We start from the raw sequence: 27,640 nt of genomic DNA on the forward strand, positions 1-27,640 counted from the left end.
CACAGTTAGTTGGTGTAGGAAGCCGCCTAGAATTCAGGTTTTTTAATTCTTTCCACTATATTGTACAGCTCCCTTTTTTCTTTTCTTTTTTTCCTTTTTTGGCCGCCCCGTGGCATATGCAGTTCCTGGGCCAGGGATCAGATCCAAGCCACAGTTGCGACCTATGCCACACCTATGGCAATGCCAGATCCTTAACCCACAGCACCAGGCCAGGGATTGAACCTGCATCCCAGCATTGAAGAGATGCTATTGATCCCATTGAGCCACACTGGGAATTCCAGATTTTTTAATAATATAACTATATCTTGAAACTAACTCTGTATTTTACCAATCAGCATGTACCAACTTGAGATCTCACACGTTTTGGGTAATGTTTTGTAGTTGCTCTCACACTGTCACTTTGCCTAACTGTAACTCACATTTACTTAGAGAGAGTACTGAGACTTTTCCTCTAATGTGTCTGGTATGTGCTCAATGCCAAGTTTAGTGCCTAGGCTGCCGTATTTGATGGGAAGGTAGATTGAATTTCTGCCTCATTTTCAGGAATTGCACTCTAAGAGCAGGCCACCCCCAGTCCCCAGATAATCCTGTCCGGCAGCCTTGGTGGTGTAATGAATTTGTCTTGCACGAGTCTGTTGCTTCTGGAGGGCTAAGCCGGGGATCAAATCCTCCCTTTGTAGTGAGACAAGCTGCTGGAGAAGTGATTGATATTGCAGGCAGACAGAAGTAGGACTTCAAGGAAGGAATAAGCAGATAAGTGGGGTAATAAGTAGATAATACTGCTCCTTTGCACTTAGTGTCTTTTATCTGAGCATCTGAAGGCAGCTGTAGCTTGAAACATCAAGGGCTCTCATGTAAAGAGAAAATGGGTTCTCCCCTTTTACTTGGTGGGTGTCTCCATGATCAATAAATCAGTGAAAACATTTCCAAAGGAATACTAGTGGTAATTTTTTTTTCCTTTCTCTGGCAAGCTAAGCCACCAGGATATGAAGCAATCACTCTAAAAATTATCTTGATCTTGAATGCAATGTTCTGTATGCACTTTCCCCTACAACGTTTGGATCCGAAAAAAGAAACTTCTACTGTACCAACATTTACTGTATTTTTTAATCCCTTCTGATCGTGTCAGCCTGTTCTCCCTTTGAGTATGTATCATTCTTGCATTTATTTTACTCCTGCAAAATTTCCCTTGTAAACCTTGTTTTAGGTCAAAGTCCTTAGTAAATCTTTCAAACAGCTTCAGGCCATTATGTCTCCAGGAAACCATTGTGAAGTGTGATGCTGTGTTTAATGAGGTGGATGGGCTGAGAGATCTTTGAGTATGCCTTCATCTACTTTGTACATGTCTTGTTAATTCAGGCAAAGGGGATAAGCATCCAAGCCGAAATTTTTTCCTTTTAGCCGATCATGACTCAAAATTCAGAAGCCGATCCTTAGGAGAGTTGGAGAACAATACTGACTGCCACATGTTTTTATAGGTTAGGTAACTTCATTCCTTATTTAGCAGAGACTAGAATATAATTTTCTAGACATTAACCAACCACACATGAATATTAAGTGACATTGAAAATGTTGTTTAATAGGAGTACCCATTGTGGTGCCATGGAAACAAACCCAACTAAAGAACCATGAGGTTTCAGGTTTAATCTGTGGCCTTGCTCAGTGGGTTGAGGATCCGGCATTGTCATGAGCTGTGGTGTAGGTCGCAGATGCGGCTGGGATCTGGCATTTCTGTGGCTGTGAAATAGGACGGCAGCTGTAGCTCTGAATGGACCCCTAGCCTGGGAACTTCCATATGCCTCAGGTGTGGTCCTAAAAAGCTGAAAAAAGTTGTTGAATCACCTTCTCTATCGCATCGTTTTTTCTTGTTTTGTTTGCTAGTTGACTATGTTGTGTTGGAAAGGGGATTTGTTGTTGTTGTTTTCCTTTAATTATTGAAATCTCAGGGTTAAGGGAGCTCTCAATGTTTATCGGATCTAACCAACCAAGCTTGGTCTTTAATGCCTAATTATAATATGTAAATAACTGATAATAACCTCAGGAGGGGAAGAAGACATGGATTCATCCAGTCTATAGCCCCTGAAGATCAGAAAAATATCACCGGATATGGAAAGAAAACATCAAAACAACCACTTAATTCATGGCTAGATGTTTTATGTTTTGTCTAGGACAAATTTGTTTCTTCTAACAAACAGCATTTCCTTTAAAACACATTTCATACTTGGCAGAAGATAAAAAAGAACTATGTATATTCAGCAATTCCTTTGCAGCTATCTCATTGTGGCTGAATTCTCTTGTGAGCTGATGACTCTCATGTTGAGATAATGAAAGATAAAGTGTGAAAGCAGTTGTGTTCATCTGTGTGTTTGGAGGAAGGGGTGTGATAAGGAGAATCGAGGGATAATACATGAATCATCTATTTGGCAATCTCAATCTGCTATTGTTAATTCTAATCTCTTTTACCCTTCCACTTTAAGGTTTATAAGACATTTTTTCTCTTTTGACAATCTTCACTGTTAACCTTGTAAGAGAGGTGATGTAGGTGGTGGTATCCCCATTTAATAAATGTGAAAGTAGAGTTTCAGGTCTGCCAAGCCCACAGACTTAGCAAGTATCAGGACTAGGACTTTAAGGCAGACCTTTTGACTTAGAGCCTCTGCTCTCCAAGCCAAGTGCAAATGCTTTCAAATGCAGCATGGGATACTTTGCTTATCCATATCTTTGGAATCAACCAGCCAGGGATTCAACCATCCATGAGTCAAAAATATATGGAAAAAAATTCCAGAAAGTTCCACAAAGCAAAACTTGAATTTACCATGCCAGCAATCATTTACATACCATTTACTTTTTATTAGCTATTATAAGTAACCTAGACGTGATTTAAAGTATACAAGATATGTGAAGGTTATATGCAAATACTATGCCATTTAACATAAGGTACTTGAGCGTCCTAGGTTTTGGTATCCATGGGGGCCCTGGAACAAATCCCCTGTAGATACCAAGGGACAACTTTATAGCACATCAGTCTACTAGTACGATGGGCTGCACAGATATTAGTGAATGCTGTCATCAAATATATCCTTGAAACCCATGTCCTCAGTTGGCCATTTTGCATGCAAGTCTTTCTACAGAAAGGAAATGGAGTTAAAACCAATGTATTAATAAGCCATTTGCCATGAGCTGAACTCACTTGACTTAGCTTAATAGATAGATAAGCTTTTTATCACTCCAAACTCTATTCTCTCCCAAGTCAGTCTCATTTCTTTTTTTTTTAATTTTTCAACCCCAACCCAGAGGATGTTGCTCCTCCTGCTAGATTCCAAATGTCCTTTCAGTGTAAAGTGAAAACTACTTTCTATACACTTATCTGGATTCTAGTGTCACTTTTTTCCTCTCCTCGCTTCCAGCTAATTTTGTCTATTTGCCTGAGTGTGCTCTTTTCTCCCTAGTTTTTGTGAGGTAACTTGCAGTATACCTAGGTACACATACTTCTTTACGTATCTGAAGCAGCTTGTCTTCAGTTTTTACATATATCTAATTTTCCCTTTTTCATTTAATTTATATTTCTTTTACCTCTTAGGAGACCCAAACTTATAACTTTTCACCAGAGAAAAACAGAGATGAATGGAAATTAACATTTATCAATACCTTAATGTATTTATTAGAAAACCCATCATAGTGACCAAAACTTAACAGATTTCAAAGCAGAATTTGAGGCAGCTGAATGTAATGCATAGGATGCAATTCTGGTACCCATAGAATACAAGCCATGGCAACATATGTAAACATGTATGTCTTTTAGTCAAATGCAGTTGGGTAATGTAATGCTTTCAAACAGGGAATACACTGCTAAGGATGAGGAGAGCCACTTCATATTCACAAAATAGTTACAAAGCTTTGGGACACTTACTTTCCATCTTTGGGTTTTATATTGTCCATCTCTAAAATTAAAAAATAAAAAGTTTTGGCTATACGATTTCTAAAATTTCTTAATGACATAGTGTTCTTTAGTTCTATTTTTACCAGTGCTTAGAATGACTGTCCCTATTACCATCACTATTAAACCCAGCATTCTCTCTCATCCCTTATCTTTGGAAAACACATTTCCCTGCAGAGAAACTGATGGAGCTCTTTGTCCTTTCTCTGCTTTCCTTGCTGGGGCACAAGAAGAGAAAGTGGCACTTACTATAGGTGTGTCTGCTTATAGTCCTAGGAAATAATGGGGAAAGGAATTAGGAGCAAATTCTTAATTGCTTGCTAACTACTGAGACCTAGAGTCTTATAGAAGAAGAAGAATGAAGAAATGGGTCCTTGGGTTTGAATCCCTAAACCATCTTGAGAATACAGGCCAGCCCCTGCTGGAATTGAATCCTCTCAGGCTGTGGATCAGTCAGAGGACTAGTTTTGTTTTACAGTTCTAAATGTAACTGTTAGCCCTGGCTAGGCAAAACACTAGACTCTGTAATTAGCCTTGCAGGTCAGTCTTTAAAAAACAAGGGTGCAGCATCTAGCAGTTTACCAGGTCATTCTGTGCATCATTTGCTGAAGGTCAGAGGGCAGATGCTGTTGTGACAGTTGGATGGACTTGGCAGGCACAGGTCTCTGGGGGGGATGAGAGGGAAGAGCAGTTGATGTTGATCTTTGATGATAGCAGTGGCAGAAGACAGCCCCTCAAATTCTAGAGCCCTTTTGTGGTTCCCATTATGGCTCAGTGGTAACAAACCCAACTAGTGTCCATGGGTATAAGAGTTTGATTCATGGCCTCACTCAATAGGTTAAGAATCTGAATTTGCCCTGAGCTGCTGTGTAGGTGTAGCTAGGATCTGGTGTTGCTGTGGCTGTGGTGCAGGTTGGCAGCTGCAGCATTGACCCCTAGCCTGCGAACTGCCATATGCCATGGGTGTGGCCCTAAGAAGCAAAAGTAAGTAAGTAAGTAAGTAAGTAAATAAATAAATAAATAAATAAATAAATAAATAAATAAAATTCCAGAGTCCTTTTGATATCTTTTCAAATCCTGTGAAGATTTTCCATTTTTAATCCAAGGAGTTAGAAGGATAGCGTCATAGAAAATGAGATGATCTAGCCCAGACTTTTATCTTAAAGGAAGTTTTAAATCATAAATCATAAAGGCTTAGTTCCTTAAGTATGAGGAAGATAAAGATAATTGGAGTCCACCACAATCTTCCTCCAACATATCTTTCCTACTCCATCTTTCAGCCCCCTTATCTTTCCAAGTTCACCTAATTCCATCTTATGCTTCTGCATACATAATTTTATGTCTTTGTCTTTTGGCCTATGCTATTGTTTTAATTCAAGAATGTCTCCTTCCTCTTCCTCTCAACTCTTTCTCAGCTTTAAAGATTCCATTCCTTATCTGCTCATGGGAAATTAATCACTCCTTCTATGTGTCTGTAGAACTGCTACTTGCAACTTAACACTTAGTATCTACATGCATTTCATCCTGACCTTAAAAACATTCATTTTTTTTTTAGACATGTCTTTTCTACTAGACCAGGAAGTCTGAGAACAGATACTGAGTCTTTTTTTCTTTGAATCTTATTACAAGACTGTGTACAATAAAGGACTTAATGTTGGAAATGAAAAGTGTACTGTGCAGGTGAGTGTGTGAGAAGAAATAAAACGGTCTTTCAACGGTGGTCTCACATAGACCTTCTAGCATTAATATACTCCAAGTGGATCTATGATTTAACCTTAAGACAAAATCAAATCAACTCATTTTTTTAAGCAGCTACAATCTATGTTAGCATTTCATTTTTCTATATAGATTCCCTAGTTAGGAAGGGAGAGGAGGTAAAACTCAAATCTGACAATTTTCCCAGTGAGGTGTGCTAACAAGTAAGTTTGACCTATTTCTTTCTAGAGTAACAGCGGAGCTCAAAGGGGAGGTGACCTGATATTTGAGCATCATATTTGAGTTTTAGTTTACCTAAATAGTCTTCTAGCTATTGATCAGGACTAAAATTTACTATGGTTGCTAAATAAAAATTGTAAGAATGTGGATCATTTGAGGAATGAGTTGGGAGAGAAGAAGCTGAATGTTATCATTTAAAGAAATGCTCAGACTGAAGCATCAATGCCTGGGGTTTGGTCACAGTCTACTCACAGATTCAAGACACACCACTTACGTTGTCATTGACTCAGCACCCTGACACTGTAACTTAAACCCCTTACCTTGAAGAGAATCTATCTGAATTACCAAATCTAGTGAATGAAAAGGGATAATTAAAAAGTAAGCAGAAGTAGTTGACTAAGATGAGAGGAGTGTATACCCATCTCATTCACTCAGCAACAGAGTTATATATAATGCCTCAGTTTTATTTTCATTTTCTTGGGGCAGCTGCTCCATAGTTTGTGTGTGGGTGTGTGTTTTCAGATTATATATAACGAAGTCTGACTTTGCCACATATTTCTGTCATTTGAACACCACTGCACTGGTTTCCATATGAAGAAATGATGTCTTCATTATCAGGAAGCTATAATATTTAGTTTCTCTTTACTTTTAAGAAACATAGAATTGAATTCTAAAGTTGATAACAGTCTCTGCTGAAAATTACCAAATTACCTGGAGATTTTAGATGCAGCTCTCCTCTTGAGCCTTTAAAAAAAAAAGGCAGAAACAAACAAAAACAAAAAACTCTTTGAGACAACTGTTGCAGAATTGTCCAGGGAGTAATCAATGCAGATAATGCAGAGAATGATTTATTACAAAATCAAACCAGTGGCCTCTGTAGTCCAGAAGATCTGGCTTAACCACTCAGGTCACCAAGGCACACCTTCTTGGTTGCACCACTTCCTTAATCTAGCTGTGAATCAAGCTTGGGAAGCTGGAACGAAGTCAGTTTATTGTGTCTGTTACAGTAGAAAGCTCAGGAGATCAACATGAAGGGGAAAAAGCTGCTAAAGGGGAAGGAATATTTTTGGGAGTCACCTATGGCAACAGGACCTCTCATTTTTCCTGCCTAGCATGCAAACAAACTGGTTTGCTATGAGACTGAATTTTTCCCCATTGGTAAGGCCTGCATGCAAGATCATAATTTCTTCTGTGATAGGCAACTTGTGTGGTATAGGAATGTGGGCATCCTTAAGCATAGTTTATGTGTGAACTTGAATATAATGCTCAACCACTCTGTAACCTGATTTCCTTATCTGTGAATGGGGAGTAATAAGACCATGCCTGCTTCACAGATGCAGCTTATGCAGCAAACAAGAAGAGTCATCTGCCAAATGGAATTTGAGGGCCTATTCTGTATACTTTCCAAGCTGCAGAAAGTACAGAGTTAAACCAGATATCACCCTTGTCCTCATATCTTAGTGTGGGATTTGTGAAAACATAATTAAAAAGTAATGAGATCTATAATAATATAGGTATCCCCAGAATTGGGCAAAAATTTAGAGGCAAAATTTAGAGGCTGCTTCAAGAAAATAAGAAATGGGTGTTAGCACAATGCTGGATGCATAGCAAACACTCAAGTATTGACTAAAATAGAGGAAACAAGTTACCTGGGAGGTGAAAAATGTATTTGAGTTTGCCTGTCTGAGAGAACAGAGGAGTTGAGGTGTACACTCTGCAACACTGGGAAGTATAAGATCTATTTGCTTTTAAATTGTGATGTACAATCCATATCCTAACACTCTTATATAGTCCCCAAACTTCTGCATCCTTCCTTGCTCATTAATAGAGTTTTTTAAATAGAGGCATGCAATTAAGACTACCCTATACAGAAACATGGACTAGTTTAAAGCTAGAATTGCTCATGGGGCTGAAACCATCACACTGTCATGTATGTACTCTTGATGTTGAGTTTGGTTTTCCTGTTTGATAAAACAATCCCCAGAGTTCACCTGCAAACCTTACTTATGAGGTTTCTAATTCCATGTATGCTTTGCTTTCTTATGTACTCAGAACCCCTGGGACAAAAATGACACCAGGAAGTCACTTATTTTTAGGTATTTATTATTTTTTTGGACCAAGGCTTCTGCACCCCACACTTAGAATGAGACGATGACCTGTTGTCACAGAGGGAAGATTCAGCAGCCTGGTGACATTTGTGCCTGAGAGAACAGCCAGTGTGCACTGCTTTCCCAGTTCTGAAAAAACACACCATGGTCTGTCACTCCTAAGTTACTTCCACCTGTCTGCTGGAGGTGGTAGGGCATCAGTTATACTGGGTCCAGCTAGGACTTCATTCTTTCTTTTTCCTGACCATTTTGACTTTTTTTTTTTTTAAATGTAGATTTCTCTCTCTTATGTGGTGTTTTTCTGCCCAAACAGACATAACACAACAGTTATATCAAGAGTATATTTAGTGTCCCTTAAATGTGTGTGGAGACCATAAGTGTGTGAGTTTATTTCTGGACTCTCTATCCTGTTCCATTGATCTGTCTGTTTTTGTGTTTGTACCATACTGTTTTTATGACTATAGCTTTGTTGTATAATTTAAAGGCAGAGAGCATGATTCTTCCAGCTCCATTTTTTCATTCTTAAGATTGTTTTGGTTATCCAAGCTGTCTTGTGTTCCTATAAAAAATTTAAAATTATTTATTCTAGTTTTATGAAAAATGCTGTTGGAATTTTGAGAGGGATTGCACTGACAGATGAATGGATAAAGAAGATGTGGTATTTATCCATACAATGGAGTACTACTTAGCCATAAAAAAGAATGAACTTTTGCCATTTGTAGTAACATGGACTTGGATGATATTATGCTAAGTGAAATAACCCAGACAGAGAAAGACAAACTATTATATGGTCTCACTTATATGTAGAACATAAAAAATTCAACAAAACAGTCAATACAACCAAAAAAAAAAAAATTCACAGATATGGAGAACAAATGAGTGGTTACCAGTAGGGAGAGGGAAGGAGGGAGCAAGTTAGGGGTAGGGAGAGAAAAAAATGGTTATTATGTGATTATATGAAATTGTGTGTGTGAAGCTTTTGAAAATTGCCAAGCACTATAGAATTTATTAATCTTTCATTCAATTAACAAAAATGTGTATGGAGAATATGAGAATATCAGGCAAAAACAGGACTTTAGAAATCCCACAGGAGAAGTTCCCATGGTGGCTCAGCTGGTTACAAACCCGATGCAGATTCTATCCCTGGCCCCGCTCAGTGCTTTAAGGATCCGGCATTTCTGTGAGCTGTGGCGCAGGCTGGAAGCTGCAGTCATGACTTAACCCCTAGCCTGGGAAATTCCATATACCTCAGGTCTGGCCCTAAAAATGGTAAAAAACAAACAAAAAGAAATCCCACAGGAATTGGCTAACCCTTTGCTGTATTTGTACAGGGCTGAGAAACAGAGAGGCTAGGTAACCACTTCACAGTCACATAGTGATTCATAGGGTACATAAAGTAGAACTTAAAAAAATATAGATAGGTAGATACATGTATATATATATATAGAGAGAGAGAGAGACAGAGAGACAGAGAGAGGCCATGTTTACTTGCCCCACCTTTTCATACTTAGGATCTAGATATAGGGCAGTGTGAACAGTGCAGCTACGACAAGTGAAAACTGGGCCTCAAGAATGGCTCAGTTCAACTTTCATGTCCCTGATGCAAAGGTAGTGTATGCACTGGGGGCAGGAGAAATTCACAGATGTGAATCATTGAAGTCTTCCCAAAGTAACAAACCCGTGATTTCTCTAGTTTCCTGGAGCTGTACTGTGTTTAACAGTGGGAGACATTTCCTGTAACTAAAGATGAGTACTTACCAGTGAGTTGAAACTAGAAAAGGATATTAGAACTCACTTTCTCGGAGAGTCTGAATTCAAAGAGACAAAATGTGATTTTTTTCCCCTGGAGTTCATCCAGGACTCCAAAGTAAATACGCCTTCTTTTTATTATGCCTAGGGATTTTTTTTTTTTTCCTGGAAAGGGTGGAGAGGCTTTACGTAAGAAAGAAAGCTGAGTTGCCTCAAAATACAGCCTCCGGGAAGAATGAGGCATCCCCCGCCCAACCTATATACCTGCTGAGGAGAGAAAAAAAATGAAGAAATAAAAATGAAGCCTGAAATCTTCAGCTTGATAGAAAAATTGAAAGCTGAATGGAAATCATCTGGTCTATAAAGTCAATTGCTTTCACTTGCTCTTTAGAAAGGAAATACCATAAGGAAAAGATAGGGAAGTTGTCCATCTTCATCAGTAGTAAAATTCAGACCATGGGTAAATAGAAAAACATGAGGAGTTCCTGCTTTGGTGCAGTGGGTTAAGCATCTGACTCCGATAGCTCAGGTTGCTGCAGAGTTGTGGGTTCAATCTCTAGCCCTGTGCAGTGGGTTAAGGATCCAGAATTGCCATGACTGTGGGTAGCTTGCAGCTACAGCTTGGATTTGATCTCTTGATCCCTGGCCTGGGAACTTTTATATGTCCCAAGTATAGCCACAAAATTTAAAAAACAAAACAAAACAGGAAACAAACAAAAAAGAAACTACAGAGATTAGAATCACAGTAGTATATAATGTGAAATATATAACAAACCTAAGTCCAATTAACAGACTGTAAAACTATGAGATAAACAAGGAAGTGTCCTGCTTCAGTTCATATAATCAATTTACTGGCAGAGTCAGAACTTAACCCCAAGGCCATGACTCTTGGGACAATACTCTTTGATGCACAATCTGCAAAGACAAGATGGTTGACCTCCCTATGGTTTTAGGCAGGGTAAATTATTTAAAAGCTGGTGTCATATTGAAATATAGCCCAGTAGGAAACAAAAAGGAAAGATGATGTGTTATACAATTATCTAAGTGAATATTTGTTGATTATTCATCCATTTAACAAAGAGAACTACCTCAAAATTGCAGTTGAGACCTGGACCCCAGGTCTTTGCTGTTGATTCCATCACTCTTTCCACTCTTCTAAGCTGGCAGTTGACTGCATGTCTCTGACCACTTACTGTGGCAACAGCCATTTGGAGGATATGGCAGTAAGTAAAAAGTAATGAAATATAGTTTTAGTCAGGTTATCTATTGAAATACTTGAAAGTCTAGTGATCACAAAATAACAATTTTTAGAAGGTATTTGGTGACATATCCAGAACAAAAGAACCTATTATAAACTAATTAAGAGTTGGTTGGAAGTTGAATGTTACAATAGAGAGTGATATTTTGATGTTACAGATGAAGGTTCAAAGAAGCTAAGCAACCACACCAGTGCTCAAACACCAGTTGGTTTGATTTAAAGATCTGCAGTTTCCAAAGCAGACCAATTAATGGGGATAGAGATAAGTATGTTCGTTTTAAGAAATAATGTATAATATCAAAATGAAGAAATTAACATTTTGTGCATTTTAATCTAAAATGTTAAAAATATTTAAAATAGTTGTAGCTGGTAATGATGTCATGTTACAATGTGCTCTGTTTTACTTTGAAGGTCTACACAAAATGGTATAACATTCGGAAAACAATTTAGTAGTACCTAAATATAAAATTTTAAATATTTAAAATATCTTTAATCAAACAATGAAGTTTCTAAAAATGTATTTTAATTAATAGTGTAGTGCCTTTTTGCTTTAAGATTATAGTGCTAGAGAAAAATAGACAAACTGAATCTCTAATTAGTGGGAAATGGCTAAATTAATTTGATAAAACTAGATAGCAATTTAAAAACATAGGGTTTAATAAGATACCTGAGTATGCAATCATATTAACAGGATAATTTTTAAACATAAGCGTATGCATACTTTCATACAGACACATATATACATATTTAATAAAATATATCTTTAATATAGGCTATCATATATTCAATTTATAACATCGATGTAATAAAACAATTATATGGAATATACATATATATTTGGAAGAGAACATACCAAAATTTTAACAGTCATTACCTCTAGGTTCTGGGATAAATGGCTTGGTAGTCATTTTTGCCTAAAAAAGTAATCAGAATTTCTATTTCAGCATATATAATACTCAAAAGCAAAGAAATTTGAAAAATATATGACAAACATGTCAGAGGATTAGTATCTTTATTAATAAGGAAAACACTGCTGGCCCTATAGTATGGGGATTGAAGAGGAAACCAAAGGATATTAATAGGTCTTTTAAAGAAGAAACACAAAGGTCTAATAAATACTTTGAAATAGACTTAATTTTGCTTACAATCAAGGGGATTGATATTAAAATAAGAAAATTTTTTTTGTAAAGTTGGAAAAGATCCTTCAAATACTATAATTCTTGTCCTATACAAATGCAATTTGATTCAATCTTTTTGAAAATAACTTGATTCTGTACCTATCAAGTTACTTAGGTTCATAACCTCTGATCTAGTACTTTTAGCTCTAGGAATATTTACATGGGAAAATGCTCATAATACAATGATAACTAAAAATAATAGTTGAATATAATCCAATTTTGCTTCAAAATGTATACATAAACATGTTTGGCTTAAGTCCATCTGTAAGATTTAGGATGGAACTTTTCTCTCTTTTCTGCACCTTTTGGGCTTGCTCATTTTTCAGAACCCAGCTAGTGATGCTAAAATGGATTTGACCTTTTATCTTGCTTTGGAATTTAGCTTTAGACTTAAGAGAAAATTGATTTGATGAATTAATTTAATGGCCTCTAATAGCTTCTACAAAAGCTAATTCTTCTATCTGGAGCAGGAAAAGAAGGAAATTACTTAACTTGGGAAAGATTAGAGCTGTGAAAGTTACTCGGTGTATTCTATTGGTCATCCTTTGTCTTTATGGGGGCTAGTATTAAAATGACCCAATTAATTTTGTTCTCAGCAACTTGGAAAGTCCCAACAGTGCTTAGCTTTCACACATGCTCTATAAAACACCAATCTTTTTTTTTTTTGATTATAGCAGGTTTACTATGTTGACAATTTTCCTTCTTGACAAGTAATTATTGAAGGTTTGAGGTACTGTCTTTGGATTGAAAGCATCATTTTTCTCTCTTTTATGCAATTAGGCACTGTGCATTGATTCCTATAGGAAAGGCATCTGTGTTGTGTCATAAAAAATACTGCTGTTTGGAGTTCCCTTCACGACTCAGTGGTTAACGAATCCGACTAGGAACCATGAGGTTGCGGGTTCGATCCCTGACCTTGCTTAGCAGGTTAAGGATCGAGCGTTGCTGTGAGCTGTGGTGTAGGTCGCAGACGCGGCTTGGATCGTGCACTGCTGTGGCTGTGGTGTAGGCTGGCGGCTATGGCTCCGATTAGACCCCTAGCCTGGGAACCTCCATATGCCACAAGAGTGGCCCAAGAAAAGGCAAAAAGACAAAAAAAAAAAAAAACAAAACAAAGCAAAACAAAACTAAAAAAACCGCTGTTCAACTCTCTCATTTTTTTTTCTTACAGAATTAAATTGTTCAATTGAACTTAAACTTTTAGATGCTAAAGGTGACATGATGAACAAAAATATTTTCTGACCTAGAAGTTCCCATCGTGGCTCAGAGAAAATGAATCTGACTAGCTAGAGGACACAGGTTCAATCCCTGGCCTTGCTTAGTGGGTTAAAGATCTGGCATTGCCATGAGTTGTGGTGTAAGCGGTAGATGCGGCTTGGATATGGCGTGGCTGTGGTGCAAGCCAGCAGCTACAGCTCTGATTCGACCCCTAGCCTGAAACCTCCATGTCGCAGGTGCACTAAAAAGACAAAAAAAAAAAAAAAAAAAAAATTCCTCTTTCAAAAGTTCATAGCTTAGTGGGAGAGACAGACAGGTATACAAATTTTTGCAGTGTAAAGTAGTATCACATTATTGTTTTTATATACATTCATACAAAATAAGAGAAGACTGAACTTCAGCTAGGGAATTGGAGAACTCATGAAGGTAGTAGCATTTTAAGAATATGAAACTGTTTCAATTTATCAAGTGAAGAGAATGAAAACTTTCCAAACTGAGGGAACAGATTGAGCAGAGGGGCAGAAATGGTCAGCTGGGGCCAGCACATAGCAGGCAGAGTGGGTTACAGAGAAGATAAGACCGAGAGGACAGCTTGGGACCAGCCTATGAAAAAAAGATCTTGAGTGTCTGTGGAAATAGTTGGTTCTGTCCCACTGACACAGACACATTGTAAGAAGTAATGTGATCATAACTGTTCTTTAGGAAAGAAAAAAATGATGGTGAGGGGGCTCTAGAAGTGGGGGGGAGGGGATGTGGAGATATGGCTAGATATTAATTTTTCTACTTCATTCAGGTAAAGTTTTGGTTAAGGCATAGAGGGTTGATACATTTAGAACCTGATACATGTTTTTCCTTGGAATTACAACTGCTACGACTAAAAACAAGTCACCAGTTTTTGTTTACTTTAAAAAATGACTGCCTAATCCTGCCAAATTTAACCCAGCTCTTCTGACTTCTCTGTTTTCTCAATTCAGTAGGATGAGAGTTTTTTCTTTTTTCTTTTTTCTTTTTTCTTTTTTTTAATTACTCAATGAATTTATCATATCCGTAAGGATGAGAGTTTTCATGGGGATATTTTACAGCTTCATGAAACCTAAACATTCCCCTATTCTCTATACTTATCCTTGCCATAGGGGGCGGATCTGGGAGACAAAACCTCTCCCATTTTTACTTTCTAGAATGTTACAGGTACCCCATTGTTCCCTATGCAAGCTTGCATAGCATGAATTAAGAATTTCAATTTTTGTGTGTGTGTGAAAGATTTATATGCTTGTTCAATTTTCCCACATAGAGATATAAAATGACATTGTCAATATTTGGTATGTTATTAAGGTTGCATGTCAAAGTAGAGACAAGTAATTATTCGATAAAATGATGGAACATTATATATTTTAGTTAGGAGTAGATCTTCATTTGTTTTTCATACCAATATAAGTTCCAGAGAATTAAAAGATTTGCATGTAGGGAGTTTGTAGGGAGTTCCCATCATGGCTCAGTGGTTAACAAACCCGACTTGTATCCATGAAGACATGGGTTCAATCCCTGGCCTTGCTCAGTGGGTTAAGGATCCTGTGTTGCTGTGGCGGTGGTGTAGGCCAGTGGCTACAGCTCTGATTCAACCCCTAGCCTGGGAATTTCCATATGCCGTGGGTGCAGCCCTAAAAAGATAAAAAGACAAAAAAAAAAAAAAAAGAAAAAAAAAGATATGCATGTGAAAAAATTCAAAAACCCATAATAATATGAAATGATAATATGGCTGAAGGGTTTTATAATGTTGGTCTGACAAAGGCTTTTCAAACTTTGTTTGAAAAGTAATAAATCATAATAATGATAAGTACAACTCCATAAAAAATTAAAATTCTTCTACACCAAAAAGGAAACCATAAAACCATATATGAGTTTGAATCTCCAAAAACACATATACACACAGGCATATACATAGAGTAGAAACATATGTACAGCACTTATGATAAGGGGTTAATATCTTTAATGTACAAAGAGCTCTTTCCATGAATACCTGTTAAGAAGGATATTCAAGAAATTTTAACAATGTATGTATTTCAGGAAATCATAAATGTTAATTTTACATCTTTTGTTTTTCAGTTGTCTTTTGAGGGTCACACCCATGGCATATGGAAAATCCCAGGCTAGGGGTCAAATCAGAGCTACAGCTGCCAGCCTACACCACAGCCACAGCAATGCGGGATCTGAACCGTGTCTATGACCTATACCACAGTTCACTGCAATGCCAGATCCTTAACCCACTGAGCAAGGCCAGGGATCGAACCCGCATCCTCATGGGTACTAGTTGGGTTGGTTAACCACTGAGCCACCACGGGAACTCCTAATCTTATATTTTGAACGGTTTCTGCTTCCAATTGTATTTACAGCAGTGGCATTTTCATTCAAGGGAGAGTGCTGACCCCTGATCCTAAGGCCTTGCAGCTTTGAGGGAATTGGCTGAGAATGAAAAATTAAGAAAAGTTAAATGAAGTTGTTTTGACTCCTGAGGACTTGGGAAACCCACTTAAGATCTTTGAGTTTATTTATCTGCAAAATGAGAATAATAAAAACTTACCTACATCACTAGGTTGTTAGGAAAATTAATGCACATTGTTAAAACTGTTGAGATCCAAGATAAGCCTTGTTATGTAGAGAACACAGAAAATGATTGCTTCTTTGTAACTTTCTGGTTGAATAAATGCATGTATTTAGCTGTGTCTGCAACCTACACCACAGCTCACAGCAATGCCAGATCCTTGACCCACTGTGTGAGGCCCGGAATCAAACCCGCATCCTCATGGATCCTATTCGGGTTCATTAACCACTGAGCCACAATGGGAACTCCCCCATTATACCTTGTTCTTTATGTCATTTAAGCGTCATAGTATCTGTGTAACTCAGCTGTTTCATTGCACAGTTTTAAGATGAGCAAATTGAGGTACAAACATCCAAGTAAAATAAGAAAAATGTGAATAATCCTCTAAATCACTTTCATGGATTCTGGACTGAGACGCTTATCTTTGTAATGGTCTTTAGAAAAAACTTAGTTCTGCCTCTCATTTCACAAATGAGGAACCTGAATCCACAGTGGTTAAGTAACCTGCCTCAAGGCACAGAGGTTACTCCTATAACCCCCAGTCCAGTACTCCTTCCCCTCAAGTACCCAAAACATGCAAGTGGCCTTAGCAGATGAATCATATCTTATATGTAAGATACACGTCTTAGATCTTGGTAGATACGTTAGAGAGAGATCAGAGTCTGACCTGAACATTCTGAAGGCTAAGGTGATAGATAGAAGGAATTTGATTTTTTTTTTTAATCCATGAATCCTGCTGGGGATCGTCTGACTTTGTGATAGATGAAATCTGTTTACATTCTGATAGAATATCATCAACATCTGAAACTGTGAATCCTAGATTTAGGAGTTCAAATGATTATACTACTCTATTTGCGTTAAAAAGGAAGCCAGAGATGACTTCCTGGCCAGTTGTGCTAAGGGTGTTTACTCCAGATTAATTCTCAAACCTGACTCATTCAAAACTTCCTATTGGGCTATAGAAAACACAGATTTAGGGGGGTCTTATCCCTGGAGAGTCTGATTCAGGAGATCTGGGACCAGGTCTTGAAGTCTGTTTTTAAAAAATACCCCAGGTGATTCTCAGGGTCATCCAAGTTTTTGAACCACTACAATAGAGCACAGCTTTAAGGAAACAGCTACCTACTTTTGAGTATTGATCTGGAGCTGTCAGTAGTTGTGTAATTTAAATACACACTATAAATAATTAAATTGCATTTTGCAAGTCATTTCTCTCTCTCTTTTTTTCTTTCTCTTTTTTTCCTTTCTTTAAATTAGTTTTTGGGGTTTTTTGTTTTTGTTTTTGTTTTTTTAGCTGTAGCAGTGCTTATTTGGTTAGTTACATGTAGTAAGAGATCATGTATCCAAAATTCAGTGAAGAAATGACTATTTTATCTGATATAAATTTGTAGCATTAGAGTATGGTCATCTTCATAAACACTTGAGATCAAATGATATTACTGAAAAATTTTTGCAAAAAAAAGAAACATTCTTGCCAGTAACTGAGGGGCTTTAAAATAAATATCACCTCATGATCATATCATCCCTTAGGTGCATGCATTATATGATATAAAAACAAAGAGGAGGCAAATCTAAGGTCATGAATATACTTGTGTACTTTTAAAGTTTATATACTGGAGTTCCCATCATAGTTTAGTGGTTAAGCAACCTGACTAGAATCCATGAGGACATGGGTTCAATTCCTGGCCTTGCTCGGTGGTTTAAGGATCCAGCATTGCCGTGAGCTGTGGTGTAGGTTGCAGACATGGCTGGGATCCTGCATGGCTGTGGCTGTGGTGTAGGCTGGCAGCTACAGCTCTAATTTGACCCCTGGCCTGGGAAACTCCATATGCCTTGGTGCAGACCTAAAAAGACAAAAAAAAAAAAAAAAAATTCATATACTAATCTGGCTTCAAATTTTCTTCTAATCTTCTAAATTTTAGAAGAAATGTGAATATTCACTTATAGATATCTTGTCCACTTGTAACCTTCAGGCAGGACAGAGGGCATTTGTCTTCCCAAGTATGGGGAAGAGGTGATAGATATAAATCTAACTAGAGTATGCAGAGTACTAGACACTCAGGATCATATTTTAGTGAATCACTCAATAAGCGTCAGGGCACATTTCATCTTCACTAGATTCTGATAAGCAAGGCTGGATTCTACATGAATGTTGTTGTGTATTTACATAAATATATTTTGAGGCAAAAGCTAATCAGCCTCTCAGACTTGAAGATTTATCTTTTTATTAGTAATTTATTACCTCTTCTAAAATATTATCTTTGAGCATTAATAAAAACTAGATACAATAGAGAAAATAAATACTCAGATAAATTATTGTATTGATCCCATGTCTCAAGAAATAATGATAGAAACAGGTATTTCTTTTCCTTCTTCTTCAAGAGCTTTAAAAAAATGGGTACTTTTCCCAGGATTTCTATTTCCTGTACGTAGTGTGTATGTTTGTTTGTTTTTACAAGTTAACGGGACCGATGGTTTAAACTGTTATTGAAACATGCTCTGAACAATCAAATGGCTTATGTTGGCATAGCTTTGTGTGAAACCACTGACATTTCTCTGGAGAGAATATGTTGAAAACTTCACCTATCTGGCAGTGGATTTTATTTTTTTATATTGAGGATATATAAGCATGTATTTGAGTATTTCTCCCAAATTTCTGTGTAATCATGCTTGAAACACCACATCTAGGTTTAAAGAACAAAAACAAAACAAAACCTTCCAGAAGCTTTCCCTGAAGTTTTTCTTTTCAGTTGCAAAGTGTAAAATAACTTTCTGAAGTGCTTTCTATAAGTCCTGGTGGTGGTAAGGTTTGTGGTTTGTTTGGGGAGATTTTGTTTTCAGGAGAGAGTGCACTTTCTTATAAAAGAGACAAGGGAAAGTTTTACCTGTCTCTCTCTCTCTCTCTTTTTTTTCCTCCTCTCTTTCTTTTTCTTTTAAAGATTGGTGATAAGGAATTCTAACTACTTAATGAGATGGGAGAGGCCTCACTCCATTGGAGTGAAGGAGTCCAGGTGGAAGTTGATGGATTGGACAGGTAAAGAGAAGAGTCCCGCCCCCTCATGCCTATAGTTGGGTATATATTGGGGAACCTAAAATTATGTACAGAGAGAGAAAGAGAGAGAGGGACTTGAGTTCTGTTATCTTCTTAGTAGATTCCTACTGTAAGGGTCTCAGAGGGGGTGGGGGGGTTGGCAAAATCCTGGAGCCAGAAGAGAGGACAGCGGCATTGATCAATCTTACAGCTAACATGTTGTACCTGGAAAACAATGCCCAGACTCAATTTAGTGAGGTAAGGCTTTTAGATTTTAGCACTCTATTTAGAGATGCTATTTCATTTCTTTTTTTTCTTTTTTTAAGAAAAGCTTACATATGTGTGGTTCTCGGACACCCAATATAATGTTTTTGCAACTGTATATAGGAATCTCTCTTTCTTGGTTAAGTCTTCTGTGGTGACTGTAAGAATTTTTTTTTTTTTTTTTTTTTTTTTAAGTAGGAGATGAAACAGGAGAAAAGGGAGAAGAAAAATTTCTGGGTGATGTTTTTTATTTGGGGAAACCCAATATTCAGGAGTTTATAAAATCACTTTGTATAAGGACAGACTGAAAGTGCAGATCCCTTTCTGCTAGATATACTGAAATGACTCCTCTGTTGGGTATTCACGTACCAGTGAGACAAATTACTTTATTGTGTCTCAACTCAGTAAAGTTCTTAGTTCTCTCTCCAGACTTTATCCTAAAAGCAAAGGAAGCTTTTTTTTTTTTTTTTTTTTTTTTTTCCCACAGTAATCAGGTGAGATTTTTTTTGTTGTTTTTTTTTTAGGCCATCTTCATTGAATTCTGTCAATCCGGAGACCTCTCTAAATCCTGAGGGGACTTCATTAATGTCCCTGTTGTCTGGTGATTGACTTCAACTTTCCCCGTTAAATGATGAAGTTATTTTAGAGCAATGCGTTATTATATATTTATATATGCAAACATGTAAATGTGTTATAGCACATAGGATTTTATTGAAGGAATTGACATTTGCCTCCCTGGTCTCTACTCAGTTAAGTCTGTCTCAGGGATTTAAACCTCTGGGCAAAGGGATAAGAAAAAAAATCCTGAAGAGACTGTAAGGCTTTGAGGAAGTTTCCTAAGGTTGAGGGAGGTCTAACAACAATATTAGTTTACATTCCTCAGAATAGGGCAGCTGTGTTGACACTAATCAGATGGGGGGGGGGATTGCAGTGTGGAGAGTGAGTTCAGTGTTTCAGATGAAAACGTTTGCAGGTGAATGCTTGGAAAGGCAGACTGGAGTACTCAAACTGAGCTCCTTAAAAATCAAAACAAAGTGCATAGTACTCTGGGCAGACAACACAAGGAAGCGTCCCCCAAAAGGTGACAAAAGCCTGGCCCACGCTATCGTATTGACCATGCTATTGTCTAGACACCTGAACTGTGTAAATACAGCAGGGGAAATATCAAGTTATCTAAAGAAGGAAAAGGAAGTGCCTATTTTCCTTTAAAACATTCAAGCAGCCTTGCTTGTCCTCAGTGGAGAAACTTGAGTTTCTTGTTTTGCTTTAATATTGAAAGTTAGCTTAAAATGTTACCAACCTTTTTTTTTTTTTTAATGGAGGTAACTTTGAAGATTATCTTGTTTCTCTTCAATGTCGTTCTGTTTTAATCATTAAAAAAAAAAAAAGATACGTCGGTTATATCATCTCACTTAGTGTGTATTCATGAACTATTTCATGCACATTTGTAGGCAGGATTGGATCTATGGGTGTCTAAGTTTGTAGAAGGGTAGAAGCAAAAGTTGGTTTTAGAACAGTACAAAATTGATGTAAAGTGAAGAATCGATTATTTCTCATAAAAGAAAAAAAACTGCATGAATGCCGCGAGAAGAGGTATTTGTAGGAATGACAGCCATTTATGGAGGCAAAAAGAGTTGTGCTGTATGTGGGAGTATGACATCCTCGTGGTGAAAGAAAATACCTTTACATGGTCTGGTTTTTCAAATCTTTAGCTTATGTGTGGTCAGGTGCTCAAGAAGTGGTAGCTGTCTGTTTTCCCTTGAAATCCTGTTAATGTACATAGAGGAGATGAAAAAATATGGCGGAATTTCTCTACCCGCCTGTGTCTTTTCCTGAATTTCCGTCAGGATTTTTATATTCTTCCGCTAGTGTGTGTGTCGTGTGTATTAGTTTCATTCCGTTCTTTTGCTCAAGAACAGCTTTCTTTCCTGCATATAGTTAAGTTTTAATATCTAGTCCTTGGTGGAAATGCCTTTTTAACCTCTGGGTATATGAAATGCCTGGGACCACATGGCCCTGAAAATCTGAAAATTTCATACAAAAGTTATAACGTTTTAGCATTCACCTTCAGATAATGTTTATTAGTAACCATCAATACAGAATCAGCCATGGATGACTATCATAGAAAAACTGTTTAAAAATGGGTAGATTAAGAATCCAAAGGTGTGTCACTCCCTGTGAGAGTGAAAATTATTTGAAAATGATAACTGGTTCACTGACTTCAAATAATTTTTTGATTTAATTTGCTGGGGACTTCTTGGAGTGAGAACCTAAAAACAATATAAGGACATTGTTCCTCTTCTTCCCTCTTTCCCATAACTTCCCAGTTCTTTCCCTGCAAGCAGAGCTGGATTTGGGGAAGTCGTTACAGGAAAGGGTCCTGAAGGGAGGAAAAGGTGAACAGGATGTAACAGGCACAGCTTAAGGTTCCACCCTTGGGTTACAATGAAGAGGCTTCAAGCAAGCACCCTTCCAGCCACAGGCTGGAAAGACCCAGCCTCTGGGACTGGTCTCAGACTTGGATAGTGAAGCACCAAAGAAAGGACCTTCTTCACAGATTGTTTTAGTTCAATTTTCTTGCCAAAAGAACTGGGTTGCGTGTGTGTGTGTATGTGTGAGAGAAAAAGAGAGAGAGAGAGAAGCTCTCCAATCTCCTCCCTAAAAGGACGACATTTTATTACAAAAATCTGAATGAGGGCTTCTGTGTGAACATGGAAAAGTACTTTAGTGAATGGGTTGCAATATTGGAGACTTCAAGGCTCATACTGAAATGCCTCATTTTATAAATCGAAGTTAATGGTTTCTCTTTCTGCAATTGAGAGAGCTAAAGGTGTAAAAATGTGTCCCAGTCTCTTAACTTTTTTCTGCTGAATACCAAAAGAGATGGAAAAAATTCTAAAAAGGGCTCTCGTGATTCATGGTGAGTGCTCCAAAAAAGTTTCCACAAAGAACTGAGGTGCAAATCTAGTTGAGAGTAAAAAGCAAAGTGCTGAGGCAGCAGTATGAGCTCTCGAGTTCGGGTCATTGCCAATTAATTGACCTCTGGGCCTGCACTGGTAGGGAAAATAGTCTTTCCTGTCCTTATACTACTTCCAAGGGCTGAATCACACCTCCCCCCCTCATGAGAGTGGCTTCTCTCTTTGCAGTTAATAAATGTATTATTTTTAGCTTTTCCGTGTTGTGCCTCTGAGACATTTAGCACCAGAGGTAAAAATCACGGTAGGTAAGAAGCAGAAGCTGCAGATTTAATTCAGGTGTCAGCCAGGCTGCGTTCCTCCCTCCACACTGTGGTCTTAGATTGCACTACTTGTTTGACAATCGGTTGCCCTCAAGCCCAGAGGGGACTGGGAGAAAGAGACCTTAGATCACAGATCATAGATCATACTTTACTTCACTACTATTGGAAAAATGAGTGGCGATAATAAATCACTTATCCTTTACCTAGATAAGGAAAAAGTATGTTTGGTTTGTTTTGTTTTTTAGAAGAGCAGTCATCCTAAACGGGAGTGTGGAGAGTACAGTAGGAGACATAAATGAATGGCTGGTTAACTATAGTAATCAAAAAAACATCGGTTGTGCTTTCATCATAACACACATATTTTCTGAATACCAAGTATGCTAAAATTTTCCTGGACGCTAAGCATATATAGAATTTAGGTTCTATATTATTCCTATTAAGGGAGTATATATTTAAGGTCATGAGATATTTTAATGTTTATCACGGAAAAATATGTTGCCACAAATGTACCCAAGCTTTCTTTGAGGTGCATGCAATTGCTTTGGGAGGGACCTGTGCTGGTAGAAAAGAGGGGGATGGGTTAAAAATCCTTCCCTCCTGGGAATATCATGCAATTAAACTTTTTCGTTTGTGGAATACATTTTTAATTTCTAATTGTTTTATGTCAGTAAATAACTGAACATAGAGACCCAAAAGACATACCAGTAAAAAATAACTTCATTATTTCTATAACAGTCTTACTATCTTGAAGATGAAAATTTCTCTAAGTCAATGGAATCAGAATTTTCTTTCAAATATATGATGAGAAAAAAGTCAGATGATTGATCCATTGATCTTGTCTAGTGTCAATTTAGTGGAACGAGTTGCCCATGAAGGATATCAAGTGAGGTAGTAGATTTTGGTTCTAGAAGAGAATGGATTGAAGTGTTGGGGTAAAACAGTTGAGCTAAGAGTTAAGTTATCTATCTTAGTCCAGATCTTCTCTTAAGAACACAGTTTGGAGACATAAGAAAATAGGGACGTATAGCTTATTAACATGTTATCTCTATAGACATTTTATAATTTTCATTTATACTTTTTAATTATGGTGAAATTTGTCCATGTTCCTGAAGAATAGAATTGAGGAAGAGAAACTTAGATTAGAAAAAAAGACGTACTCCTTCAAAATAGATGTTTGCTGAGCCTCAGTTACATAGAAGATGGTCCATAGAATATAAAAATGAGTAAGAAACGGTTCCTACACTCATAAATTTGCAGTTCATAAGGGAAACAAATATGTACAGTTATAATACAGGACAGACCTTTTGTGTCATAGGAGATGTGTGAGCAAGATAATATAAAGGGTCAAAGAGAGAGTACCCCAGCAGGAGGATCATGAAAGTCTACATGTACATGTGTGATGCAGCTTCACTTGGAAGGACAGGTAGAACTTTCTGAAGTTTTAGATATATTAGAGGGAAGGAAGATTTCAGGTGAGGAAATAAAGCATCAGCAGAGGCACATAGGCAGAGTTAATACTGGGGTCCTCTGAAATGTCAAATAGTCCTGACAGAATTGAAAGTATGACAGAATTAGAAAGAAAAGGTAGAAAGGTAAGATAGGAAAGGTAGACATGCTCGTGGAACATCAGAATACATTTAATAAAGTGATAATGAAAACATAAAAGGATTTTAAACAATAGAATGGGTGCTTGGAGCTGAACTAGGGTGCATTTGGGGAGAATAAATGGCTTTGTTCAAGACTGCCTAGATGTATAAAAATGCATCTCTCCGCTTTCACATTGGCTACTTGCTTTGCAAGAATATCCATCACTTCTCTGGAACCTTTGGAAGGGTAGAAATGGATTGTTTCTAAAGTCTAATGCAACTTGTGTATTCCTGCCCATAGTTCTTTGTCATAGCTGTGATTCCTGCCATAGATAAATTGATCTTGGTTTGTCCTTATTTATACCTGTTATTCAAAATGTAGTTATTAATAGCACCCCTTTTACTTTCCAGGTGTTCCACTTAGACAATCAAGTATATGGTCATACTATAAAAAAAGACCCACTGTTTATTTCATTCTTTCCTCCACCCCCACCCTACATTAAAAAAGTGGTGTATATATTTGGCTGTAAATTAGAGACAGTGACTTTGATGTCCCAGCCACAAATCCTTTAGATTATTTCCCTTAGAAAAGAAGCATGTCGTTGCAACTCAACATTTACTGAGGACTAGTTAAGTACAGTCATGGTGCTGGTGCTGGGCACCAGCAGGAAAGCAGAAATAAATAAGTTGCAGTCACTGGCCTCTGAGAACTCACAGTCCTAGTGTGTACATAAAGTATTCATAAATGACTCAGGTATAAAACCAAATGTGGTGAGAGACACCAAAGTCTCTCAAAGACAGTGAAATGGGTCAGCCTGTTCATGACGGAGGTAATATTTCACATAGTTTGAGAACTAGAATTTAGCCACAGGGAAGAGGAAGGAAGGTCATCCTGGGTTGAAGGTAGAAAATTAATAAAAATGCAAAGACAAACTGCATAGGACCAAACAAAAGAACATGATATATTAACTTGAAAGAAGAATGCTGATTTAAATAATGATTTATATGCAGTATGCACGTCAAAATGGAAAGCTTTTGTAAGAAACAGTACAAATAGCGGGTAAGTGCTTTTATCTCACTAAGAGCTGGGACCAATGCATATTCTGAAATCATGGACAGTGTTCAAAATATCAGATTCAAAAGTTTGTCCACATGCTCTAGGAATGACAAGTGTCATCCTGCAGGGAGGAAGAAAAATTAGTCCAAATGATTGCTTGGTCTGGGCGAAGTTGAGTGTTTCCCATTCCCATTCTTTAGACCTCTATAGAGACAGATAAGATGTCTCACTCTATGGTAACTACGTTCTTAAACTAATCAAAGCTAGGAACACAACCTAGACTGATTTTCTATGTTAATTATAATTAATTTTATTTGTTAAATAGTCATCTTAGAATCAGAATGGGAAAACTCTCTTCTCTGGTCACTGCTCCAAAAGCAGATAGTAATCTTGGAGCTCAGCGTGACACAATATGCCAACTACGACATTTGTTCAAGATGAGAATCCTAATTGGGAAAATATAAACATATTATTTAAGAAACAACCCCCCAAACTGAACCAAAAACAGCAATAATAAAAAGTCCAAATCTTGGTATCTCAAATTTTAAAAAACCTTGCCATAATTTTTGTTTCAAATTTCACTTTGGACAAGGATACACATTTTCATTTAAGTTTTGAACAGAAATATTGGGCAAGACATGTCTTTACTTATATTGAGATCATTTCCTTCTACAGCCTCCTTCATCACTTCCTTCTCACCCAGGAAGAAAATGCAGTCAATTAAAGAGATAATGGTGGGGTAGGTTCACTAGGGAGGAAACTCAGAGAGAGGGTAGGGGGGAGAACTAGGCTCTATGATATATGAAGGGATGGTCTAAGTTTGTATCACCTTCCTTTCTTGTACTTACCAGCCTAATCCTCTACTAATATAAAATGAATTTTGAAAACAGCCGGTGCTGAAATGTGGTTTGTTCTGCTTTTAACTCTACAAACGTTAGGGGAAACAGTGAGGTCCCACAAAATACCACATTGCTGTACAACCTCCTTGGCAGAAAAGGGTCTGCAAAGTCTTCTCAAAAAACAGTACTTTATACTTCCCCACATTTGATGTTCTTATTTGGTTTGATAGTGTAGCACACCTTTCCTATTCCCAAAGCATTCTTTTCCATTTTCTGTCCCCCCAACTTAGAAAGTGCTCATTTATAAATTTATTTCATGTTTGATAATGACTAACAGTATGTATTCTGTTTTCATTTCTTTTTCAAAGACAAAGTAAAATTGAACCATCTTGTAAATTCTGACATCATTTCCCTGGATAATGTTTACCAGTCAACTTAAAATTCAGTATCTAGTTCTAGGTAGGAGAACAACTGACAACAATAAAACATTTTCGGAAGCTCAGTGGACATGTGTAGAGTGTAAACTAATATCTTATGCAAAACTTGTGATCTGAACTGCATCTTGTCTGTGTTTCTTAAGTGGTGGGGTGGGGCAGGGTGGGGGGGGCAGATTTCTTTATAAAAGCTGAAAGAGGGAATTTTGAGTCAAGCTGTGGTGCATTGCCAGAGGCGGAAATTTATGAAACACTCTCGTCAGCTCTTCTGGAAACACTACAAAAGAAATAGTTCTACTTTCTTATTGGTGCTAAAGCCGCTAATAGGTGCAGTTTAGTATAATACCCCAATGAACATTACCACCCCCAAAGTAAGCTTGCCTTGGAAAGAACTCCGCACAGGCATTTTCTTTTTCCTTTCAAGCTTGCGCAAAACACCCAAAGGGGCCATTTCCAATCCAGGCAGTGATCTTTCTCAAGTTCATTCTTTCTCAGATCACAGAGACAATGGGGAATATGCCCTGTTTACTCAAATCAGTCTGGATTAGTGTCACGCTATTGATGGAATCAGAATTAAAAGGAAAACCATTACCCTCTCAAAGGGCAACATCAGATGTTTGGGGAATGGCTTGATTACTTTTAAATAGACCATGTGAGACTCTGTCACCAGACTGAAGTTGAGTTCTCTTTGAGATCTGCACAGAGAGAAACGGTAACACTGGATGAAGTGGAAAGCCCATAATGAGCCTTAGGCCTGGGAAATTATTTCAATAGATAATCCCGAAGTGCTTGAAAGCCTGAACATCAGAATAGTGAGAATTCTGAGCAAGTACTTTTCCTGCTTTCTTTCTGTATTCCACTCTCCACATACTTATCTTCAGACCAAATCCTTTCCAGTTTTTTAGGTCTTGCTGGGGGGTAGCCTCACCTTTAAAAATGTTCCAGATTCCCCACCCCAACCCCCATTCGGAATAACTCCTATCTCCTGTGAACACTTGTACTTCTCTGTTCCTTCCTCTGTTCTCTCCCAGCCTCTCCCCTGAAACCTTGCCAGGTGGGGAAGGGGGAGAAGCAGGTAGAGGATGAGTGGTATTTATCTCTGTATCCTCCCTGAGGTCACCAAATAATGTTCCTGAATGTGATGAAGGCATGTGTCTGTTGCTGCTGCTTGAAGCGCTATCTTCAGATAAAAAATATGGCATATTGTAA

At 37.6% G+C, this 27,640-nt stretch overlaps 1 protein-coding gene across 16 annotated transcripts in view; it reads left to right on the forward strand.

The window, feature by feature from the left end:
* The window catches only part of TP63 (tumor protein p63), a 230,946-nt gene that overhangs the window by 108,889 nt on the left and 94,417 nt on the right, over positions 1-27,640 (forward strand). For 2 of the 16 annotated variants that reach the window (XM_021070046.2, XM_084990706.1), the window contains exon 1: positions 19,086-19,271. The exons of the other annotated variants lie outside the window; for them this stretch is intronic. In XM_021070046.2, coding sequence (XP_020925705.2) covers positions 19,230-19,271 — 42 coding nt within the window. In that variant the 5' untranslated portion in view covers positions 19,086-19,229. Of the gene's footprint in view, positions 1-19,085; positions 19,272-27,640 lie in introns of those variants that run through there. 16 annotated transcript variants of the gene reach the window in all.

Source organism: Sus scrofa, chromosome 13 (genome assembly GCF_054392235.1).
Source record: "Sus scrofa isolate SSC_HxYL_T2T_F1_AM1 chromosome 13, Sscrofa_HxYL_maternal_Yorkshire_Landrace_v2.0, whole genome shotgun sequence".
Classification (NCBI taxonomy): Eukaryota; Metazoa; Chordata; class Mammalia; order Artiodactyla; family Suidae; genus Sus; species Sus scrofa.